The 20,366-nt window shown below is 49.3% G+C and overlaps 2 protein-coding genes and 1 long non-coding RNA gene across 3 annotated transcripts in view; 2 read left to right on the top strand and 1 right to left on the bottom strand.

Moving 5' to 3' along the window:
* The window catches only part of THBS4 (thrombospondin 4), a 42,069-nt gene extending 33,358 nt beyond the window's left edge, over positions 1 to 8,711 (top strand). The window contains exons 15-22 of the mRNA XM_038532462.1: positions 355 to 407; positions 3,042 to 3,235; positions 4,151 to 4,329; positions 4,897 to 4,945; positions 5,043 to 5,239; positions 5,958 to 6,130; positions 7,815 to 7,954; positions 8,488 to 8,711. Coding sequence (XP_038388390.1) covers positions 355 to 407; positions 3,042 to 3,235; positions 4,151 to 4,329; positions 4,897 to 4,945; positions 5,043 to 5,239; positions 5,958 to 6,130; positions 7,815 to 7,954; positions 8,488 to 8,549 — 1,047 coding nt within the window. The 3' untranslated portion in view covers positions 8,550 to 8,711. The remainder of the gene's footprint in view (positions 1 to 354; positions 408 to 3,041; positions 3,236 to 4,150; positions 4,330 to 4,896; positions 4,946 to 5,042; positions 5,240 to 5,957; positions 6,131 to 7,814; positions 7,955 to 8,487) is intronic.
* Positions 3,272 to 7,947, bottom strand: LOC111095162. The gene is made up of 3 exons (XR_005356822.1): positions 7,762 to 7,947; positions 6,412 to 6,830; positions 3,272 to 5,635 (listed from the first exon to the last, which is right to left on the bottom strand). It is a non-coding gene; the product is annotated as an uncharacterized LOC111095162 (long non-coding RNA).
* An 8,338-nt stretch (positions 8,712 to 17,049) lies between the features above and the next one.
* On the top strand, positions 17,050 to 19,630 carry LOC488929 (WW domain-binding protein 11). The gene has a single exon (XM_038532461.1). The coding sequence runs from the start codon at positions 17,168 to 17,170 to the stop codon at positions 19,091 to 19,093; it is 1,926 nt and encodes a 641-aa protein (XP_038388389.1). The 5' UTR covers positions 17,050 to 17,167; the 3' UTR covers positions 19,094 to 19,630.
* The last annotated feature ends 736 nt before the right edge of the window (positions 19,631 to 20,366 follow it).

The raw sequence follows: 20,366 nt of genomic DNA, 5'->3' as shown, positions 1-20,366 counted from the left end.
AGGGAAAGCAAAATCGGTTTGCCTAGTCCCCAGGCCTTTGGCTGGCTCCCCTCCGGCCCGTGCCAGAGTTGCACGTCTCCACCTGCCACCCTCCTGCCCCGGCGCCCTTTCCAATCAGCTCATCTGGTGTGTAGGCAGCCCAGCCATGTGGCTTGATATTTTGGAAGGCTTTTTTGACAATTCAGCATTGTGCCTACACCAATATGGTGTTGTCCTTTTGCAGTTCTGCACCAACCCAATTCCAGAGAAATAATTCCTGAGATGCAGTGATGATGGGCCAGGTCTGCCTTCTCTGGAACATTCTGTGCATGAAGGCCCAGGCATAAATAATAACCTGTTCTGTTCTCTTTGCAGTCTGATGTGGATAACGATCTGGTTGGGGACTCCTGTGACACCAATCAGGACAGGTATGGCACCTTTCCCAGCTGCATGAGGGCCAGATGAAAAATTTGGGGAGAATTTTAGCTTTGAGAGCAATCTGCCGCTACCTTACTTTGGGATCTCTCTGAATGGATGGAGAGAGATTGAGCTACTGGTGGGACAGTAGCCCGCCTCTGGTCAGGGTTACCACACCTCCTCGAACGCTCCCTATATTCAAGTGATGGGGTCAGAAGGGGCCACCGAGCATTCTAGTGAGTGAGATTCTATTACAGGAAAAGCAGCAGAGCATCGTGCTTCAGAGTTGGCCTCCGGATGCCCAGCCAGCTACACATCCCAGACCCCTCACTTCAAAATACCTAACCTTAGGCAAGTCACCAGTCTCTGTTATTCAGTTGTCTCTCATCTGAAAAACGGGGATGACGGTGCCATGTAGCTCATAGGTCTGTTGTGAAGACTGAGTTAATTTATGAAGAGTGCACGTTACAGCTGCCCTTACCTAGAGGCGCTCGATGGGCTTAGCGTTTTCATTATGTTCGTTCAACTCAGGAAAGCTTCACCACGATCCCAAAATAGAAAGCTGTCAGTTTGAGAGATCACTGTCGTTTCATTGTCCTTGGAATTTTTTTCATTCTGCGTCCCTTATTTTTGGTGGGATTGTTCTGGGCAAATGAGTTTTGTCACCACCTCCCCCCCCCCCCCCCCCCCTCGCCCCCGCCCCGCCCGCCCCACCCGCCCCACGTGGAGGTAGTCCTATTAAGATGCAGGCCTAGGGCAGCCCCAGTGGCTCAGCAGTTTAGCGCCTACCTTCAGCCCAGGGCCTAATCCTGGAGACCTGGGATCGAGTCCCACGTCAGGCTCCCTGCATGGAGCCTGCTTCTCCCCCCACCCCGCCCCCTTCTCTCTCTCTCTCTCTCTCTCTCTCTCTCTCTCTCTCATGAATAAATAAAATCTTTTCAAAAAAAAGAAAAGACGCAGGCCTGGATGGGATGCTGTGGAGCGTCACCCAGGACATAGCATCACCTCTGCCCGGGAGACTCCTGCCATCCAGGCCCTGGCCCCTTTCCTCTGCATGAAGAGACTCGGGAGGGCAGAGCAGGGGCAAACAGGGCTCTCCTTCCCCACCTCCTCTCCGAGGCCGCCCTGCACACAGTGGCTCTGGAGCCAAACTTTGTGCAAGGACAGCTCCTAGGAAGCCCCAGCTCGGTCCTCTGTGTGCCTGTGGCCCAGTGAACGTAAACACCCTTAGCAGTTGCACTCTCGATGTCTTTCTCTGCAAAGTAGAGGGAATTAAACGTACCTTGCTGGTTCCGGTAATAATGAAAGAGAAATTAGGCAGAGCTCGGGGCAGAATGCCGGCCCTCAGGTGACGTGCAGCAAATGGCGGCCTGCGTTACCGCTGCCACAGCTGAGGAGAGGTCGCCATTTCTGCGTGGAAGGTGGGACCGGCACCCGGAACCCTCCCTAAGTGGTGGACATCGAGAATGTTCCCCGTTTGTGGATCCTCTTGCGCTGCCAGCCATCCCAGGAATCTCTAAAATATCCTATCCTGTCAGCCTCTAGATATTTGCCTAAAATAAATGACTCATCCTGCGACATTTTAATTCCCACAAACTTGAACCCTGGGGAGGAGGACAGGAACTGCTTGTTTTTGCATAAGAATGTTCAAGGCTGTATAGAACAGCCGCGTGGAAATACCCGATCCTAAGATTTAAACACCAGCCCTGCTGCAGGCACAGCCGTTCCACTGTCCCCTTCTGCTTGTCGGGGTTGGCCTCATTTTCCCTGGGACCCCCCCTGGGAAGCGGGGCCTGAAGGGCGTCGACAGGTCTCCGACCCCTCCCCCGTCCTATCCCAGCCTGGGACAGGCCATGGGTGGATGAGGTGAAAGGAGCATCTGTTCTGACTCCAAGTGTGTGGCCTGCATCAGCTCAGGGCAGCCTCTGGGGACAGGGCAGTCTCATCCTTGGTGGCCGTTAGGCCTGGAAAAAAGAATTGTCACGTGGGCAGAGAATGAGGGTTCTGAGAAGCTTTAGAGCGGGACCGAGCCCAGACTCCACGCGCAGCTCTCGGGAAGAGGCGGCCCTGTCCTCTCTGCCACTTTCCCCGGGGCATTCACCTCTCTTCCTTCTTGGGTCTGCGGGCCAGGGGACGCGAAGAGGAAGAGAAAACATTATAGGGCTTCCCAGGAGCCAGCGTGTAGAAGTGCTTTACCACATACTAAAATGTAATGTGCCAAATTCTAGTCGTGTGAACATTTAATCTTTATAACAACCCCATGAGGTAGGCTCCGTTATTCCCATTTTACAGATGAGGACACTGAGCCGCAGAGGGGCCGGCTGCTGGTGAGTGCTGAGCCAGGATCCACACTAAGCGGCCTGGCTCCACTGCCCCTCACACTTGGCTCCCTTTGTAGGTTCTCAGTTGCGTGGGGGGTTGGGGGGGGGGCAAGTGATCATAGTCCCCAGGGACTGATTGGGAGCATCTGGTCACAAAATCGGGAATCAGCCTTTATCCTCTGGAGTGTAGGATATGATCTACTTGTTTCAACAAGACGCAGGAATGGGAAAATGTTCTCTGGCCCAACCCCCAAACCCCAGCTCTCATTCCTATCCTGTTCTCTGCTTATCTGTGCCACAAACCACCTGTTCTTTCTCCCGCAGTGACGGAGATGGGCATCAGGACAGCACAGACAACTGCCCCACTGTCATTAACAGTGCCCAGCTGGACACTGATAAGGATGGGATTGGTGACGAGTGTGATGATGACGATGACAATGATGGCATCCCAGACCTGGTGCCCCCTGGGCCAGACAACTGCCGGCTGGTCCCAAACCCAGCCCAGGAGGACAGCAACAGTAAGTGGGCTTAGCGTCAGGCTGCGTGCGGCTCCCAGGCTCCCTTCCACCAGGCGCCTGGGGTGGGAGTGGGACGCCTCTCCCAGGACTTCCCTGAGCAGCCACAGCTTGTGTGGACAGTGGACAGCTGGCAGACACAACCCCCTAACTCTGTCACAGAAGAGCTGCTTTGCAGCTTCTCAGCAGCCCCGGATGAGGTCACATGCGACAAGGGAGCAGCCACGTGCTCCTGCCCAAGGGGCTTTCACCAGGGGCCACAGGAAAGGAGCAGGATAGAGGGAAGGGCAGAGCCGCGAACGGCTTCAGTGGGCTCATCACCTCAGTGGCCGCCGGGGGCCAGGCCCACAGGGAGAGTGTGCACCAGCCAGAAAGGAGACAGAACCGTGAGGACCCTGGAGGGCCGGTGAGGGCACAGCCGTCCACAGCTAGGTAGCATTTAGCTGAAATATTTTAATAACAAATCAACGGAACAAATCATACCATGAGCCGGATTCAGCCTAAGGATCACCAGAAAGTACGGTCTTAGAGACCCTCTGGTGACAATTTCCCGGTTTTTCATATGTTACAGCGAAAGCGCTATGGATGTTGCTTCTGTAAGGTCAGCCTTCAGACCCACCACTTGGTGAACCCCAGTGTCCTCAGAGAACATTCAGAGTTTCTTATGAGACCAATTTTGAACAGCTGCCTTCCAGTCTGTCCCCAGGAAATTCTTTTGGTCACATACAGTGGGGTTCACCAACCCACCCTGAAGATTCCAGGGTGGGGCCTGGGGCCGCATGGGCTGAAGATGGTCGCCCTGGAAGGGGGGGGCTCCCTTCGGCTCCTTGCCCAGCCCTGTCTCTGTGAAGGAGCAGTGGTGCAGGCAGTGTGGACGGGAGCCAGATCCTCTCCTCCTCCCCACCCCACCCCACTCAGGGGACGGCGTGGGAGACATCTGTGAGACCGACTTTGACCAGGACCAGGTCATCGATCGGATCGACGTCTGCCCGGAGAATGCAGAGGTCACCCTGACTGACTTCAGAGCCTACCAGACGGTGGTCCTGGACCCTGAAGGGGACGCGCAGATCGATCCCAACTGGGTGGTGCTGAACCAAGTAGGTGCCCGGTGGTGGGCAGCTCTCCACACAGGAGAGGGCGCGCTGCCCTTGGCCTCTGGCCTAGCGCTTCCGCGAGCCCGTTCTACACAGGACATGGAGCCCCCTCAGTCTGCAGTGGTGGCTCACGGGAGCTCCGCAGGGAGAGTCTGGAATGGGGACCCAGGCAGAAGCAGTCTGGCCCGAGAGCCATGCCCCCCAGCTCTCCAGCAGACTGCCTCCCACCTGCCCCCCTCGTTGTGAAACTACGAAAAGCAGGCACAGAGAGGCTTCGAGCCTTTAGCCTCACCCGGCAAGTCACATGCGTTAGAAGTGATGCTCTCTCAGAAGTAAGCTGATTCAAGGAACTCTTAATTCCCATTTTAGCAAAATCATTTCTGTTCAGCTTTTCTCCCCCTCCCAGGGCTGTGCTTTGTTCGAGCACCAGCGAGGTAGAGCAGTTCCTCAGATAAAGCAGGCTGTGTGGAGGCCAGGCCTCGTGAGCGCTCCCCGCCGCGGAGGCTCTGGGCTTCCTTGAGCTTCCCCACCCTCTCAGATTGCCCTTAACTCCTTCAACTTTCTCTGCAGGGCATGGAGATTGTCCAGACCATGAACAGCGACCCCGGCCTGGCAGTGGGTATGTCCAGGGCCTCCGCAGCACGTGCATGGAACCCGCTCTCCGCAGCTCCTCCTGGGGCCGGTCAGCTTTTCTGATCTTCTTGTGGTCCCTGCAGGGTACACGGCGTTTAACGGAGTTGACTTTGAAGGGACCTTCCACGTAAACACCCAGACGGACGATGACTATGCCGGCTTCATCTTTGGCTACCAAGACAGCTCCAGCTTCTATGTGGTCATGTGGAAGCAGACGGAGCAGACGTACTGGCAGGCCACGCCGTTCCGCGCTGTCGCCGAGCCTGGCATCCAGCTCAAGGTAGCGACCGTTCTGTCACTCACCTCCCCTCTGGGCCCTTCACCCTCCTTCTCAGGCCTGTTCTCGCCTACGGCACTTAGTTCACATATGGACGTTCCTGTGGACAAGCTCCCTCCTGGGTGACTCATGTCCTCCCCATCAGGTCAGCTCAGGTGGGGAATCAAGAGTTGGGGGAGCCCTGGGGGCACGTCAGCAGGTGCACTGTGCCAGAAACAGGCTAACCTGAGCTCTCGGTGGGGTCCGCTCTAGTGGGCACTCGCTCTCTGCTGGGAGAAAAGGCATACTTCCAAGTCCTCAGAGGACAGGTGTGGGGCGCGGTGGAGTTACAGCAGGAAAGCCATGGGCGAGGTCAGCGGGGTATCGGCCAGTGCTGATTATTCGAGGGCTGAGGGTCACCTCCATAGAAAGGGCAGATCCAAAGGCAGCCAGATTATAACCATGAAGTCACCACCCCAGGAACCCAGGAAGCAGGAAGGGTGGCCTGTGCATTCTGGTCTAAAACCTCGCTTATTGGGCAGCCCAGGTGGCTCAGTGGTTTAGTGCCGCCTTCGACCCAGGGCATGATCCTGGAGACCTGGGATCGAGTCCTGCCTTGGGCTCCCTGTGTGGAGCCTGCTTCTCCCTCTGCCTTTCTCTCTCTCTCTCTCTCTCTCATGAATAAATAAATAAAATCTTTAAAAAAATAAAAAAAATAAAAACTCGCTTATGTCCCTTCCAGGCTGTTAAGTCTAAGACAGGTCCTGGAGAGCATCTCCGCAACTCCCTGTGGCATACTGGGGACACCAGTGACCAGGTCCGGCTGCTGTGGAAGGACTCCAGGAACGTGGGCTGGAAGGACAAGGTGTCCTACCGCTGGTTCCTGCAGCACCGGCCCCAGGTGGGCTACATCAGGTACGTGGAGGACATAGCTCCTCACCTTGCTCTTGAAGCTAGGCCCACCCTCGTTCAGCCTCACAGAGCCTCTGCTGCCCTGAGCAGCCCCAGCCCACCATGGCCCTCCCAGGGCACACCAGGACTTCTGAGATGTCAGGCTCTGGCTCCTAGGAAGGAAGTGGGAGGAAGACCCCCAGCTCAGACTAACCAAACTGGGGGGTAGAGGGACTCTTTGCATGGAGGCCTCAGCATTGGAGGAGGGGGGTGCTTGACTGGTGACGGGCGCCTGCCACACTCACCAGTGTGAAGGGAGATGCGGCTCAGCCTGGGTGTTGGCTCCTTCATGGACATTCGAAACTGCACTGCAACGAGTCCCTTACCGTCTCTTCCCGGCTGGATGGTGAACTCCATGGAGGCAGTGCCTGTATCTCACTTTATGTTGGCCTCCTTGCTGCTCTGTGTGTACCACACGTGGCAGGAACCGACCTTCATGCAGCCAGTGCAAGCTGCCTCATTTCCCTAGAGGACTGTTTGAAAACCAGATGCAAACAACTGTCCGCAGAAGCTACAATGGCTTAGGCTGCACCTTTGAAATTTAGACCAGGTACTTCCTTTCTCACTCCTCAAGCTCGCAGATCAACACTGACGCCATCTTACGTAGCGCACTGAGAAAGGAGTACAAATTGCCATCTCCTGACCGGGGCAGGCAAGCAGCGTGCTGGAAGAAAGAAAATCATGAGGGCTAATTCATGCTTTGTTCTCCCGAGGACATTAAGTCCAGTGTACTCTTTGTCACACAGTAAGATGATCACGTTCTCAGCCCGAGGAAGCCTGATGCCTCCTTTTCCGTCCCAAAATGAAATCACAGAAGAGACAGTCTGCCTGCAGACAATTTGGAAAACAATCTGATCCCTAACAATTTAATAGAGAAAGAAGAGTAATTTATAACAGAATCACGTAAATGCTTAGACACAACTACACCACAACACAAAATGACATAGTGGCAGTGACATTTTAATGCAGGTTGTTCTCCTGCTGACTTCATTTCTAAAATGGAGAACAGCTCTTGTTAAGCCGAAGAAAGTACTCGATCGCTCCTCAGCTGACCCACAGAAAATTCAGTATATATTCAAACGGTGCAAAAACTACTCGCTGTCGACAAGGAAGAGGAAGTTTGGTCCCAGGTCAATTACAAATGGCCTTTCCACCTACCCATGTGTCTGGAGGCAAGTCCAGAGTGTAGAGGATGCAGGACAGGTTTTGATCTTTCTGTCCAGGGCCAGGTGAACCGTTCAGCATCCCTGGCTTCGGTCACAAAATGCCAAACAGCCAGCCAGAAATGGCCCCACTTTAGGGATGCAGTTGCCCCCAGCGGGGATCACTATTCTGCGATTCGACCAGATGCTGTCGGACCTCAAGAAAAGCAGTGGGTTTTGTGATTCCTCTTGAACTCCTCAGCGGGTACCCATCAGGTTTGACTCTGTGCCCAACATCGTGTTGGGCCTTTGGAGAGACAGCATAGGGGAGGGCATGAACCTCCAGTCCCTGACCATATGGAGCTTCCAATCTAGTAGGGAAGGGGGGACAGTGAGGACACAGGCCAGGGCTGTGAGAAGTGGAGTATGAAACAGTAAAGAGGTGGGTCTGACCTTGACTCCAGTTTGAGCTTCATGGTGACCAGCCTGGGCTGTGTTGTCTGCAGAGTGCGATTTTATGAAGGCTCCGAGTTGGTGGCTGACTCTGGGGTCACCATAGACACCACCATGCGTGGAGGCCGGCTTGGTGTGTTCTGCTTCTCCCAAGAAAACATCATTTGGTCCAACCTGAAGTATCGCTGCAATGGTAATGTACTATTCTTGTTATTATACAATAATATTACTAGAATTAATCAAATCCTACTACCTTATTCTTATAGCACATTTTCCTCCCAGAAGCCCCAAGCTCACGCCACGTATTCATTAAAATGCAACAGTCCCTGCTTAGCTAAAGTAAATGGTAGATCTCATTTTTCCTATTTGATGGATGAGGAAATTGAGATGCATAGAACTTAACTGCTTGACTTAGGATTTGGGGGTTCAGTGAGAAATTCAGTCAGATTTCATTTACGGGCAGCCTTTATTTTCTTATGGCTCAAGCATAATCACGGACTCCATCCCTCCTGCCTGCTAATGTCCTTTAGGCCCGTGAATGAGCACTCCTGGGCTTTAAGCCAACAGTTTGCAAAGCAGCCTGAGGTAGAAAATGGCTGTGGAGCCTTCTGGGGCCTGTTGCTCGGGCTGACAGTGACCCCTACTGGATGCGTGCGCGGCGCGAGCCGGGCCAGGCTTCCAGGTAGCAGGAGCCTTACTAACCCCTGGGCCTGTTCTTGTCCGCAGACACCATCCCAGAGGACTTCCAAGAGTTTCAAACGCAGAATTTCGATCGCCTGGATAGCTAAGCCAAGGAAGCAATCCGTAACTGCTTTTCCAAACACTAAAGCCATATATTTTTTAACTTCTACAACTTTTTTTTTATATACACGGTGGCTTCCTTTTACCAACCCAACTATATCAGACTTTTTATATGAACGTGACAATAAAGAAGAGATAATTTCTAAACACCGTGTTGTTCAAACATTGCTTACATGTGGCTCAGGCTTTGGGGGTGAGTCTGTTGTTCTTGAGGTCTGTGTATTGACCTTGCTGGGGGATCTTTCTTGCTCAGGGAGTCAGTGAGATTGGGCAAGTGCGTGAGTCAGAAGGCTCAGGAGGGAGCTCCCATCTCTGGTCACTCTGGCTGAGCTTCACAGCAAAGCCTCGAGGTGCCATGCTCGCCTCAGCAGCCTCCCTCCCTCTTCTGGGTAAGGAAACTAAAAAAAAAAACACATGCTCGGGAGAACCTTCCCCACGAAGACTGTACCAGACCAAGCCTGGAGCAGATGTGTGCAGTGCTTTCTGCACATACCCCCCGCCCCCCTTCCCAGGACGCACCCTCCAGACCAGCACCAACCGCCCCATCGTCAGGCTTGTTTGTAGCGTTGGCTCCCCCTAGTGGAATGTCAGCTCAGCGAGCTAAAGGCCCCCTCCCTCTTCCTATAGTCAGCGTCCCCCACGCCCAACACAGTACCTGGAATATAGTAAATACCCAGGACGTGTTTGCTGGCTGGCTGAATGGACAGTAGTGTAGACGGATCGTACAGGCCCTCCTACAACTCAAACGGCTCCTCACAACAGACGCTCGAACGACGATGGTATCCGTGACATCACCTGGGGCAGGGCAGGGAGGTGCCTCATCGCTACACTAGCCTTTTGACCACTGCATCTGTGAGGCAAAGATCCAGGCGAGTTTTTACAAACTCCTTAAGAATTCTGGTTTTTGTTTTTTGTTAAAAAAAAAAGAATTCTGTTTTAAAGAATATTGCTGGGTAGTAAAATATTCTGTTCCAAAATTCCTAGAGGAATCTTAAATCCTAAGGGAAGCATAAACACAGTCACCACGGTTTGAGCATGATTTCAGTAGTCAGAAAATCCCATGGCCCAGGCATGACCAGCACAGGGACAGGACTTCGAGGTAGCTGCCTGCACACGTGAGGTGTAGAGACAGATGCTGCATCATAACACAACATCTGATCTGCATCCGGGTCTTCGCTCAGTGGCCAGAACTCAGGCCAGTCTACCAACTCCTTCTGCTGGACTGTGAGTCCCCCTGGGGGGATTCTGTTCCAGGATCCTTCCAAGGATTTCTGGGCCATCGTGCTGTCATGGGCTTCTTCCAATTTGTGGTTCCACATCTATAAGTCTTCCCTAATTCCAAAAAAAAAAAAAACAAACTCAGAAGGACAAATTCATTTGGTTAGAGATTGTCCTCTTTCAATATTACTCCTTTTCCTAACTTTCTATATCTCACAGAAAGATGATTATTTCCTGATCCCTTAGGAACTCTAGAAGCTCTTTCACTCACTGTATCAACAGTGCCCTTAGGTTATACCTTTATAACTATTTTAATGCCCTTTTACTGAGTCTTTGGCACTTTCCTAGGCAGTCTATGGTGAAATCGTGGGAGATTTCATGCTCATCGTCGAAATACACTCATCTCCCAATGTGTTGATCAGATCTGGATGTGAATCTAAGATGAATTCTTACTGTATCTTGATCTGACTTTCAGGGAGCCTGGTTTCCTTAGCAAAACGATCCTATGGCTCCCGCAGGAGTCTTCTTGAGACCGGTGGAAAGGAGAGGCGGCCTTCCAGTGCCCTCCTCACCCCCAAGTCTCCCTGCTACTAGCTGTGCCGTTGCGTTAAGAAAGCAACATATCCACAGGAAATTTCCTTTAATCGATACTTTTGCATGTGTAACCATGCTAGTACCATCAGCTTACTGGAGATCAGGAATATAACTGCATCCCTTAGGGAACTTATTATATTGTTGGGAAGACAAAAGTCATCAAATACAAGAGAGCAAATAGATCCAGTGATGTGCTGAAGCCAGCACATACCAGCTCAGGAGAGCCAACAATTAAATTTTGAGGAATTTTGAGAGACAGTTGTCAAGATGTTGACAGTTAGAAATCAACCATGGTGAAATATTTACACTATAGAAATTGGCAAACACTACAAAGCAGGGCACCAGAGAACCGATCATCAAACATTTAGTGACACACAACTGAGTGGGTACACTCTTTTGTCTTACTTCTAGTCATCCTTCCTCAATATCTTGAGAACTGGGGTAGAAAACTTGAAACTTTCAGAAAACTTCTTGTTTAAATGGAGAATTACTGGGGCACCTGAGGCGCTCAGTTGGTTAAGTGGCCAACTCTTGATTTCAGCTCAGATGGTGATCTCAGGGTCCTAAAAATCCAGCCCCGTGACAGGCTCCAATCTCAGTGGGGAGTCTGCTTCCTCTCCCTCTGCCTCTGTCCCTTGCCCCACATGCACTCTCTTTAAAAGAAATCTTTAAAATAAATAATAAATAAATGGAGAAGTACCGGGAAAAAATGTACAGAAAAAGCTTCTTGACATCGGTCTTGGCAATGATTTTTTTTAATATGATGCCAAGAGCACAAACAGCAAAAGCAAAAGTCAGCAACGGAACTACATCAGTCTCAGAAAATTCTGCACAGGAAAAGAAACTAATTGAAAAGATAACCTACAGAATGGGAGAGAAATTTTGCAAACTATACATTAGATAAGGGGTATATATAAAGAATTCACACAACTCAGTAACTTAAAAAAATCTGATTTTTTTAAATGGATAGAACTAAATAGACATTTTTCCAAAAAGGACATCAAAATGGCCAACAGACACATGGAAAGATATGCAACATCACCAAACATCAGGGAAATGTAAATCAAAGCCATAATGAGCTATCACCTTCCACCTGTTAGAATGGCTTGTCTTATCAGCAAGACAAGGGACAAGTGCTGGTGAGGATCTGGTGAAAAGGGAACCCTTTTGCACTGTCAGTGAGAAAGTAAATTGGTCCAATCACTATGAAAACCAATATGGATTTTTCTCAAAAAATTAAAAATAGATCTACCATTCCATCCAGCCAGTCCACTTCTGGGCATATACCCAAAGGAAAGGAAAACAGGAGCTCAACCAGTTATCTGCACCCCTATGTGTATGGTAGCATTATTCACAAAAGCCAAGATATGCAAACAACCTGAGTGCTCATCGTGGATGAAAGGATAAAGAAGAGGTGGTAAATATACACAATGGAATATTGTCAAACTATGAGAAAGGAGAATATCCTGCCATTTGTGATGACATGATGGACCCTGAGCGTAATAATTCTAAGTGAGATAAGTCAGATAGAGAACAATAAGCATTCCTGTGTGACATCACTTATGTGTGGAACCTAAAAAAGTCAAATTCCTTAAAAACAGAGTGACATGGTGGTTACCAGAGGATGGGGGTGGGCGGGATAAGATTAATGGTGTTTAAGGGCACAAACTTGCAATGAATAGTAAATAAGTCACAGAGATCTGAGGTTCAGTATAATGAATATAGACAATATTGTGCCACAATCATCAAACCACTAACAGACTAAAAATTATCCTAACTGCTAAAAGAATAATTATACATGATAGAGGTGCTAAATATCACTATGATGGCAATCATATTATAATATATAAATGTATCAAATTAACAAGTTGTAATGCTTAAATTTACACATTACATGTCAAATATATTCAATTTTAAAAGGAGGGAGAAGTAGAAAGAGTTGTGAGAATCAGGAAACACTTGAGACAGTCTAGCCAGAGAGTAGCAACACACTATGGGACTGGACCAGCTGGTGTGGTGCCCTCTGCCCCAAACAGAAACCTGGGATTTCTGAATGTTTATACTCAACCCTAGTGCAGAAACTCACGTTTCTGTGAGAGTCCTAGTCATGTTAGTGAGGTCTTCATTTGAATCTTATCAACACCTGTAGGGGTGGGAACAACCCTCACTCTCCAACTAGGATGAATTCATCTAGTGCCCATCTTCCTCCTGACTGTTCAATTGAGCTCAAGGGTCCTGAGGTGACTGGGAAAAGGAAGAGGGACGTCCCTGGGGAAAAAGACCATACCGGGGTATTCCCACAGGATGTGAGGAGAGTTCCTAGGGGCAGAGGAGGGCTTTGGGGCCATGGGTAGAAGGCCCAGGGAGATGGAAGCAGGGGGCAAAGAGGGAAGTAGAGCACATTTTGCCTCCATCCAACAAAAAGAAAGCTCTTCTTCCTCTTCTCCCAGGTTATTATTCCTATATCTGAGAATTATTACAGGGGACTGTCCTTCACTTAATTTTAATGTGGGGCTACAAAGTCAAAGAAAATGAGAACGATACAGAACCCAGTTACCCATTACTTAAGTACCTATAAGCATTTCTTATGGCCCAGACTAGGAAATAATTAGGAGTATAGTGATACAACAAAAAAGAATCTGGTCTGGAAGAAACGAGAACTAGGTCATTAATGATACGAAGCAAAGGGAGTGATGCATGAGGTACCCTTGTTTGAGGGCCTACACTTGGGCTCCTTAATATCATTTATCATTGGGTTTATGAGCACTCAGCCTTTCTTTCAGAGTTATGAGCAAAATCCCTTGCACTGTCCACAGCTCCAAATCTTACATCTTTGCTCAAATCTTTGGTAATAAATAACCTCAGTCCACTGAGAAGTTTACCCTAAATTTCTTGAGGGTTTTTTATTCCTGAGAAAACTTAAAATTAAGTACAGAGATAATAAACTCACCTTCCTAATATTTTTGTATAGTGTCTAAAAATTATCTTTGTATATATGATATTGATTTTTAGATTATTCTAGAGAGTGCAAGAGCCAATGAGTGCATGTGAGGGGGAAGGGGAGAGGGCAAGAATCTCAAGCAGACTCCCTGCTGAGCATGTGGAGAGGGGCAGCTCCATCTCATGACCCATAAAGTTACAACCTGAGATGAACCCAAGAGTCTGACACTTAATTGACTGAGCCACCCGGGCGTCCCTTAATATGTGATATTCAAAGTACCTGAGGGGCACCTGCCTGGCTCAGTTGGAACAATATGCTACTCTTGATCTTGGGATTCTGAGTTTAAACCCCACATTGGGTACAGAGATTACTTAAATAAGTTAACTTTTTAAAAAATAAAAATAAAGAGGGACACCTGGGTGGTTCAGCAGTTAAGCATCTGCCTTTGGCTCAGGGCATGATCCCAGGGTCCTGGGATCAAGTCCCACATCAGGCTCCCTGCATGGAGCCTGCTATTCCCTCTGCCTCTCTCTGTCTGTGTCTCTCATGGATAAATAAATAAAATCTTTTTAAAAATAAAAATAAAATGCAAGTAAAGTATTTGAAATATTTTAAAGAATTTGGCATATTAGAGAATCTAATAAATTGAACTTGTGATTCAATCAAAAAACGCATAATTGCATATTTGACTTTAGACTTCTGATTTTAGGTTAAAAGGTATGAAAGAATTTGATTGACTATATAAATAAGAAATAGTTAAGATAATTTAAATCCATAATATGTATAAGTTTGTTATAAGAGTTACTTGAGTACCTATGTAGGCTTTGTCAAATGTCAAAAAAAGTTAAATTTATAAATGAAATCTAAACATACTACATTTATAGTCTATTACAAATTAATATAGCATTTTAGATGCTATAAATTAATATATTCAATTTATAAATGAAATTGAAAATGTCTGTGGAAATTTAAGTTTGCAAATGAGACTAAACAAAGCTTAAAAGTGATGATAAAATTTGCTATCGTATAATAAATATATTTGTATATTTATAGAGTATAGAAGAGTAATAAAAATAAGTTGAGCTTATAACCTTTAAGGTTTTACAATTTGTATCTTTAATCAAACACTAATTTTCAAAACCAAAGTAGCCATAAATTGTGTTTTCTGTGTACAGAAGCTGCCCTCATAAGCAAAAAACAAAACCGACAAAAAAACCAGCCCAGTGCTAGTGTGGGCAAACACATCCTCAACCCCAGATTAGTAGTGACGACTGTTCTAGAGCACACGCCTTTTCTCCAAAGGGGACTGTCACTGCACAGAGGGGAGAAGAACCTCGGTGCAGCCCCTGTGGTTCCAGGGGTGCCGCCAGGCCGCCGCATCCCCCAAAGGCCTGGGCGGGGTCCCGGGGGGCTCAGCGGGGCAGCGCGTGACCCCGGGGTCCCGGGATCGAGGCCCGCATTGGGCTCCCAGCGTGCAGCCTGCTGCTCCCCGGCCTGGGTCTCTGCCCCCACCCACCCCAGGCTGAGCCCCTGGGCCCACGGGCCCTTCCCTCCCCCACACCATGGGGCCCGCGGAGCCCCCCAGGCCTCCCCCAGGCCTCCCCCTGGCATGAGGGGATCTATCCTGAGGCTGAGGCAGAAAGCCTCATCTTCCCCCTTGCTTTTGTTTTTTGGTTTGTTTTTTACAGATTTTATTTGTTTATTCATGAGACACACAGAGAGAGGCAGAGACACCGGCAGAGGGAGCAGCAGGCTCCACGCAGGGAGCCTGACATGGGACTCGATCCCGAGACCCCGGGGTCACGCCCTGGGCCCAAGGCAGCCACCAGCCACCCGGGTGCCAGGAGGTCTTGGCAAGGAATGTTGCCTGTCCCAGCCCGCAGGCCGTCCCTGGTGCGGTCACAGGCTCAGAGCCCCCCTCTGCCTGGACAATCAGGGAACGGGGACTATGAAAGGGAGATGGGGGGCAGCCCCGGTGCCTCAGCGGCTTAGCACCGCCTTCAGCCCAGGGCCTGATCCTGGGTCCTGGGATCGAGTCCCACGTCAAGCTCCCTGCATGGAGCCTGCTTCTCCCTCTGCCTGTGCCTCTGCATGTCTCTGAGTGTCTATCGCCTCTCTCTCTGTCTTTCATGAATAAATAAATAAAACCCTTAAAAATTTAAAAAGAAGAAGAAGAAGAAGAAGAAGAAGAAGAAGAAGAAGAAGAAGAAGAGGAGGAGGAGGAGGAGGAGGAGGAGGAAGAAGAGGAAGAAGAGGAGGAGAAAGGGAGATGGGGTCAGTGCCCCAGGGAGCTACCCCAGCACATTTCGAACGACCTCAGTTGCGGATGATCCACGGTGCAGTGTCTTCTCTGGGTTTCCGGGGCCTACCTAAAAAAAAAAGAAAAAGAAAAAAAAAAGCCACCGGGAATACTGTTTGGAGAAGTCAGACTTGCAGAATGAAAGGAGTTACTCAAAAGGCAGAGCAGGGGTGGCGGAAGGAGGGATTCCTCGAGGCTGGAGGCGCAGAGGGTGCTGAGGGCGGTGAGGGGCGCTGGGGTGCAAGGGGCCTGGCCTGCCCCTCCCGCCTGGTGGGAGAAAGCCCCGGAGCCCCCAGTTGGGCACCTGCTCATGACCGTGGACCGCACACTCAGCCCACACCCGGAGCCACCTCCAGATGCACCCCGCAATGGCAGGCAGGCCCATCACGAGGAACACCCATTTGCCATCCTGAGGAAAAGCACCCCCTCCCCTTCCCCGCCTAAACCCAGGGAACCTGGGAGATGGGGTTGAGGAAGGAGCCCCAGGAAGCTGACGATGCTGGCCGGTTGGGGGGGGCGGGGAGCGGGGCCTGGGCTCTGCTCACCCCGACCCACCCACGGGAGCTAAGAGAAGAGGTGATGAAGGGAGGACCCGAGGGCCAGGGCCAAAGAGACCTGCGCCCAGGAGAAGGAAGGGGTCCACAGGCAGTGCGAGGCCCACCTCCAGGCCCCACACTCCCAACTCCAGAAGGGGTTTCAGGTGACACGCAGCCTTGTACCGTACCCCCCTGTGGAATCAGGAGGCTGCCAAGCATAGTCACAATTCTAAAACTCCTGCCCGTGTGTGGTTTCTCTAAGAAGAAATGGAATCGAATTAAGGTTAAGAAAGTATCAGAGAAACCACTGAACAGTTTAAAGTGATTCAACAGGATATTGGCTAAGAGAAGTGGGGGGGGGGGGTTAAATGTTACGAATCGAATTGGGTGGCCCAGGTGGCTCTGCGGTTTAGCACCTGCCTTCGGCCCAGGGCGTGACCTTGGAGACCCAGAATCGAGTCCCATGGCAGGCTCCCTGCATGGAGCCTGCTTCTCCTCTGCCTGTGTCTCTGCCTCTCTCTCTCTCTGTCTCTCATGAATAAATAAAATCTTCTGAAAATAAATAAATAAATGATATGAATGGGAAAACATAAAATGGAAATCAAACAGCCTTGGCTTTACCTCTCAACTCACATTACCAAGGCCAGATCTCAACTCAGTTTCTTGAGTGGCTACAAAGTGACCTGGATTATTCAGCTCCTACTATTTGGATTTGTTCCTAAAATTAAAAGATGCTTGTGTTTAGACCAGGCCAACTCCTCCACCTAGAAATCTCACAAACAGCCCCTGAGCTGAGTGTTCCATGTGGGTGGGGGTCGATCCCACCCTCGAAAGGCAGCTCTCGGAAGTCACAAGTTCAGTTCAAAGTACCCTGAAGAGGGCAGGCCGAGGTGAAGGCCCCTACGAAGTAGAAGAGACCGAGAATCGTTCCCTCCCCGCTTCTCGCAGTCCCAGGAACCCAGCAGAAGTGGTTTTTTGTTTTTTTAATGAGCCCGGTAAACCATATAAGTTGTCAACATGGGACGGAGATCTACATCATCCACCAAGAGTGGAAAATTTATGAACCCCACAGACCAAGCCCGAAAAGAAGCCCGGAAGAGAGAATTAAAGAAGAACAAAAAACAGCGCATGATGGTACGAGCTGCAGTTTTGAAGATGAAGGATCCCAAACAGATTATCCGGGACATGGAGAAATTGGATGAAATGGAGTTTAACCCAGTGCAGCAACCACAGTTAAATGAGAAGGTGCTGAAAGACAAGCGTAAAAAGCTGCGTGAAACCTTTGAACGTATTCTACGACTCTATGAAAAAGAGAATCCAGACATTTACAAAGAATTGAGAAAGCTAGAAGTGGAATATGAACAGAAGAGGGCTCAACTTAGCCAATATTTTGATGCTGTCAAGAATGCTCAGCATGTGGAAGTGGAGAGTATTCCCTTGCCAGATATGCCACATGCTCCTTCCAACATCTTGATCCAGGACATTCCACTTCCTGGTGCCCAGCCACCCTCCATCCTAAAAAAGACCTCAGCCTATGGACCTCCGACACGGGCAGTTTCTATACTTCCTCTTCTTGGACATGGTGTGCCACGTTTGCCCCCTGGTAGAAAACCTCCTGGTCCTCCCCCTGGTCCACCACCTCCTCAAGTCTTGCAAATGTATGGCCGTAAAGTGGGCTTTGCCCTAGATCTTCCCCCTCGCAGGCGGGATGAAGATATGTTATATAGCCCAGAACTTGCTCAACGGGGTCATGATGATGATGTTTCCAGCACCAGTGAAGATGACGGATATCCTGAGGACATGGATCAAGATAAGCATGATGACAGTACTGATGACAGTGACACTGACAGGTCAGATGGAGAAAGTGAAGGGGATGAATTTGTGCACCGTGATGATAACGAGAGAGACAACAATGAAGAAAAGAAGTCAGGTCTGAGTGTAAGATTTGCAGATATGCCTGGAAAATCAAGGAAGAAAAAGAAGAACATGAAGGAGCTGACTCCTCTTCAAGCCATGATGCTTCGAATGGCAGGTCAGGAAATCCCTGAGGAAGGACGAGAAGTAGAAGAATTTTCAGAGGATGATGACGAAGATGATTCTGATGATTCTGAAGCAGAAAAACAATCACAGAAACAGCATAAAGAGGAATCTCTTTCTGACGGCACATCTACTACTTCCTCACAGCAGCAAGCTCCCCCACAGTCTGTTCCTCCTTCTCAGATACAAGCACCTCCCATGCCAGGACCACCTCCTCTTGGACCACCACCTGCTCCACCTTTACGGCCACCTGGACCACCTACTGGCCTTCCTCCTGGACCACCTCCAGGAGCTCCTCCATTCCTGAGGCCCCCTGGAATGCCAGGACTCCGGGGGCCTTTACCCCGACTTTTGCCTCCAGGCCCACCACCAGGCCGACCCCCTGGCCCTCCCCCGGGTCCACCTCCAGGTCTGCCTCCTGGCCCTCCTCCTCGGGGACCCCCACCAAGGCTACCTCCCCCTGCACCTCCAGGCATCCCTCCACCTCGTCCTGGCATGATGCGCCCACCTTTGGTGCCTCCACTTGGACCTGCCCCACCTGGGCTTTTCCCACCAGCTCCCTTGCCCAACCCGGGGGTTTTAAGTGCTCCACCCAACTTGATTCAGCGACCCAAGGCGGATGATACAAGCGCAGCCACCATTGAGAAGAAAGCCACAGCAACCATCAGTGCCAAGCCACAGATCACTAATCCCAAGGCAGAGATTACTCGATTCGTGCCCACGGCATTAAGGGTACGTCGGGAGAATAAAGGGGCTGCTGCTGCTCCCCAAAGAAAGTCAGAGGATGATTCTGCTGTGCCTCTTGCCAAAGCAGCTCCCAAATCTGGTCCATCTGTTCCTGTCTCCGTTCAGACCAAGGATGATGTTTATGAAGCTTTCATGAAAGAGATGGAAGGGCTACTGTGACAGCTCTTAATGCCAGAGCGTTTCTGTTCATACCAGAGGTTGGTGGGGAAAGAGGCTCTTACTAAACTTAGTGAAAGAGCGACTTTCACTGTCAGGGTATTTTTAAATTTCAGTTCAAGGAATATCCTAAAGTTTAGCCTTGTTCAGAATTTATTGCATATAAGAGAGGATTATTTCATTCAGAATAAATTGGTTATTGAAGCAGTGCTGCTAACATCCATTCCCTTTCATACCACCGTTTTCATCCGGTTTGTTCCCCTTCTCCAATTTTTTGGAAACTTGTGATCGAGGGGATCTTGTTACTTATTTGTTTTGATTCTCTTCTTGTGTGCAGTGGGCACTGGAGTAGAGATTTCTGAAAAAAAAAAAAAGTTTATTTTACCCCATCTTGCCTTTTGTGTTTGAGTTATTTTAATATTTTCTTGTAAATATTTTGTAATATTTTAGTGAAATGGATCGCAATGTCATTTCCTAATACAAAGCAAGATATGTGGGAAGAAAATGTACAATTCTTTGATTAAAATTATTTCCCACTGACCTAAACTTTGAGTGTTTCGTGGAATAAATAAATAAATGTTCTACACCAAAAAAAAAAAAAAAAAAAAAAGTACCCTGAAGAGGGGCGCCTGGGCGGCTGAAAGGTTGAGCATCTGCCTTTGGCCCAGGGGGTGATCTTGGAGACCTGGGGTCGAGTCCCACATCAGGCTCCCTGCAGGGAGCCTGCTTCTCCCTCTGCCTGGGTCTCTGCCTCTCTCTCTCTCTCTCATAAATAAAATCTTTTAAAAACAACAACAAAGTACCCTGAAGAAAGGAGTCCCTTCAAGCCTTACCCAAGCTATGGTCTAGCACACAAGCCTCCCCTTCATTAAGTTCACCTTGCTAAGTAATATCAAATTCATACATTATAAAACACAATAAGAAATCACAGTTGGGAACGTATGTCTCTATGAAAAAGAGTTGTCCAACTAAGTGTGAACATCTCTTACCAGTTTGGAGGGTTTTCTTTTAAGTAGCTGTTCATTAATTGTTTTTCTTTTATAGCACCTACTAGAAAAAAAAACAGTAGCAGACACATAATGTCTAAGAAAAATTTATGGAAGGAAAATTTTCATTCAAGATGTTCTCCGTTAGTTTATTTTTTTATGCGTTATCCTCACAAGGGCCCATCTTGCTCCCACTCTTCTTCCACCAGACTTCTGAGGATTAAAAGTTGAGAAGTAATGTCCCTTCCAGCCCTGCGGTTTCTGTGAGCTGCTGGAGGGTGAGCACTGTG

The sequence above is a fragment of the Canis lupus genome, chromosome 3, assembly GCF_011100685.1.
Source record: "Canis lupus familiaris isolate Mischka breed German Shepherd chromosome 3, alternate assembly UU_Cfam_GSD_1.0, whole genome shotgun sequence".
NCBI classification, from domain to species: domain Eukaryota; kingdom Metazoa; phylum Chordata; class Mammalia; order Carnivora; family Canidae; genus Canis; species Canis lupus.
The sequence above is the reverse complement of the archived record's forward strand: the minus strand, read 5'-3'. Positions and strand labels throughout refer to the sequence as shown.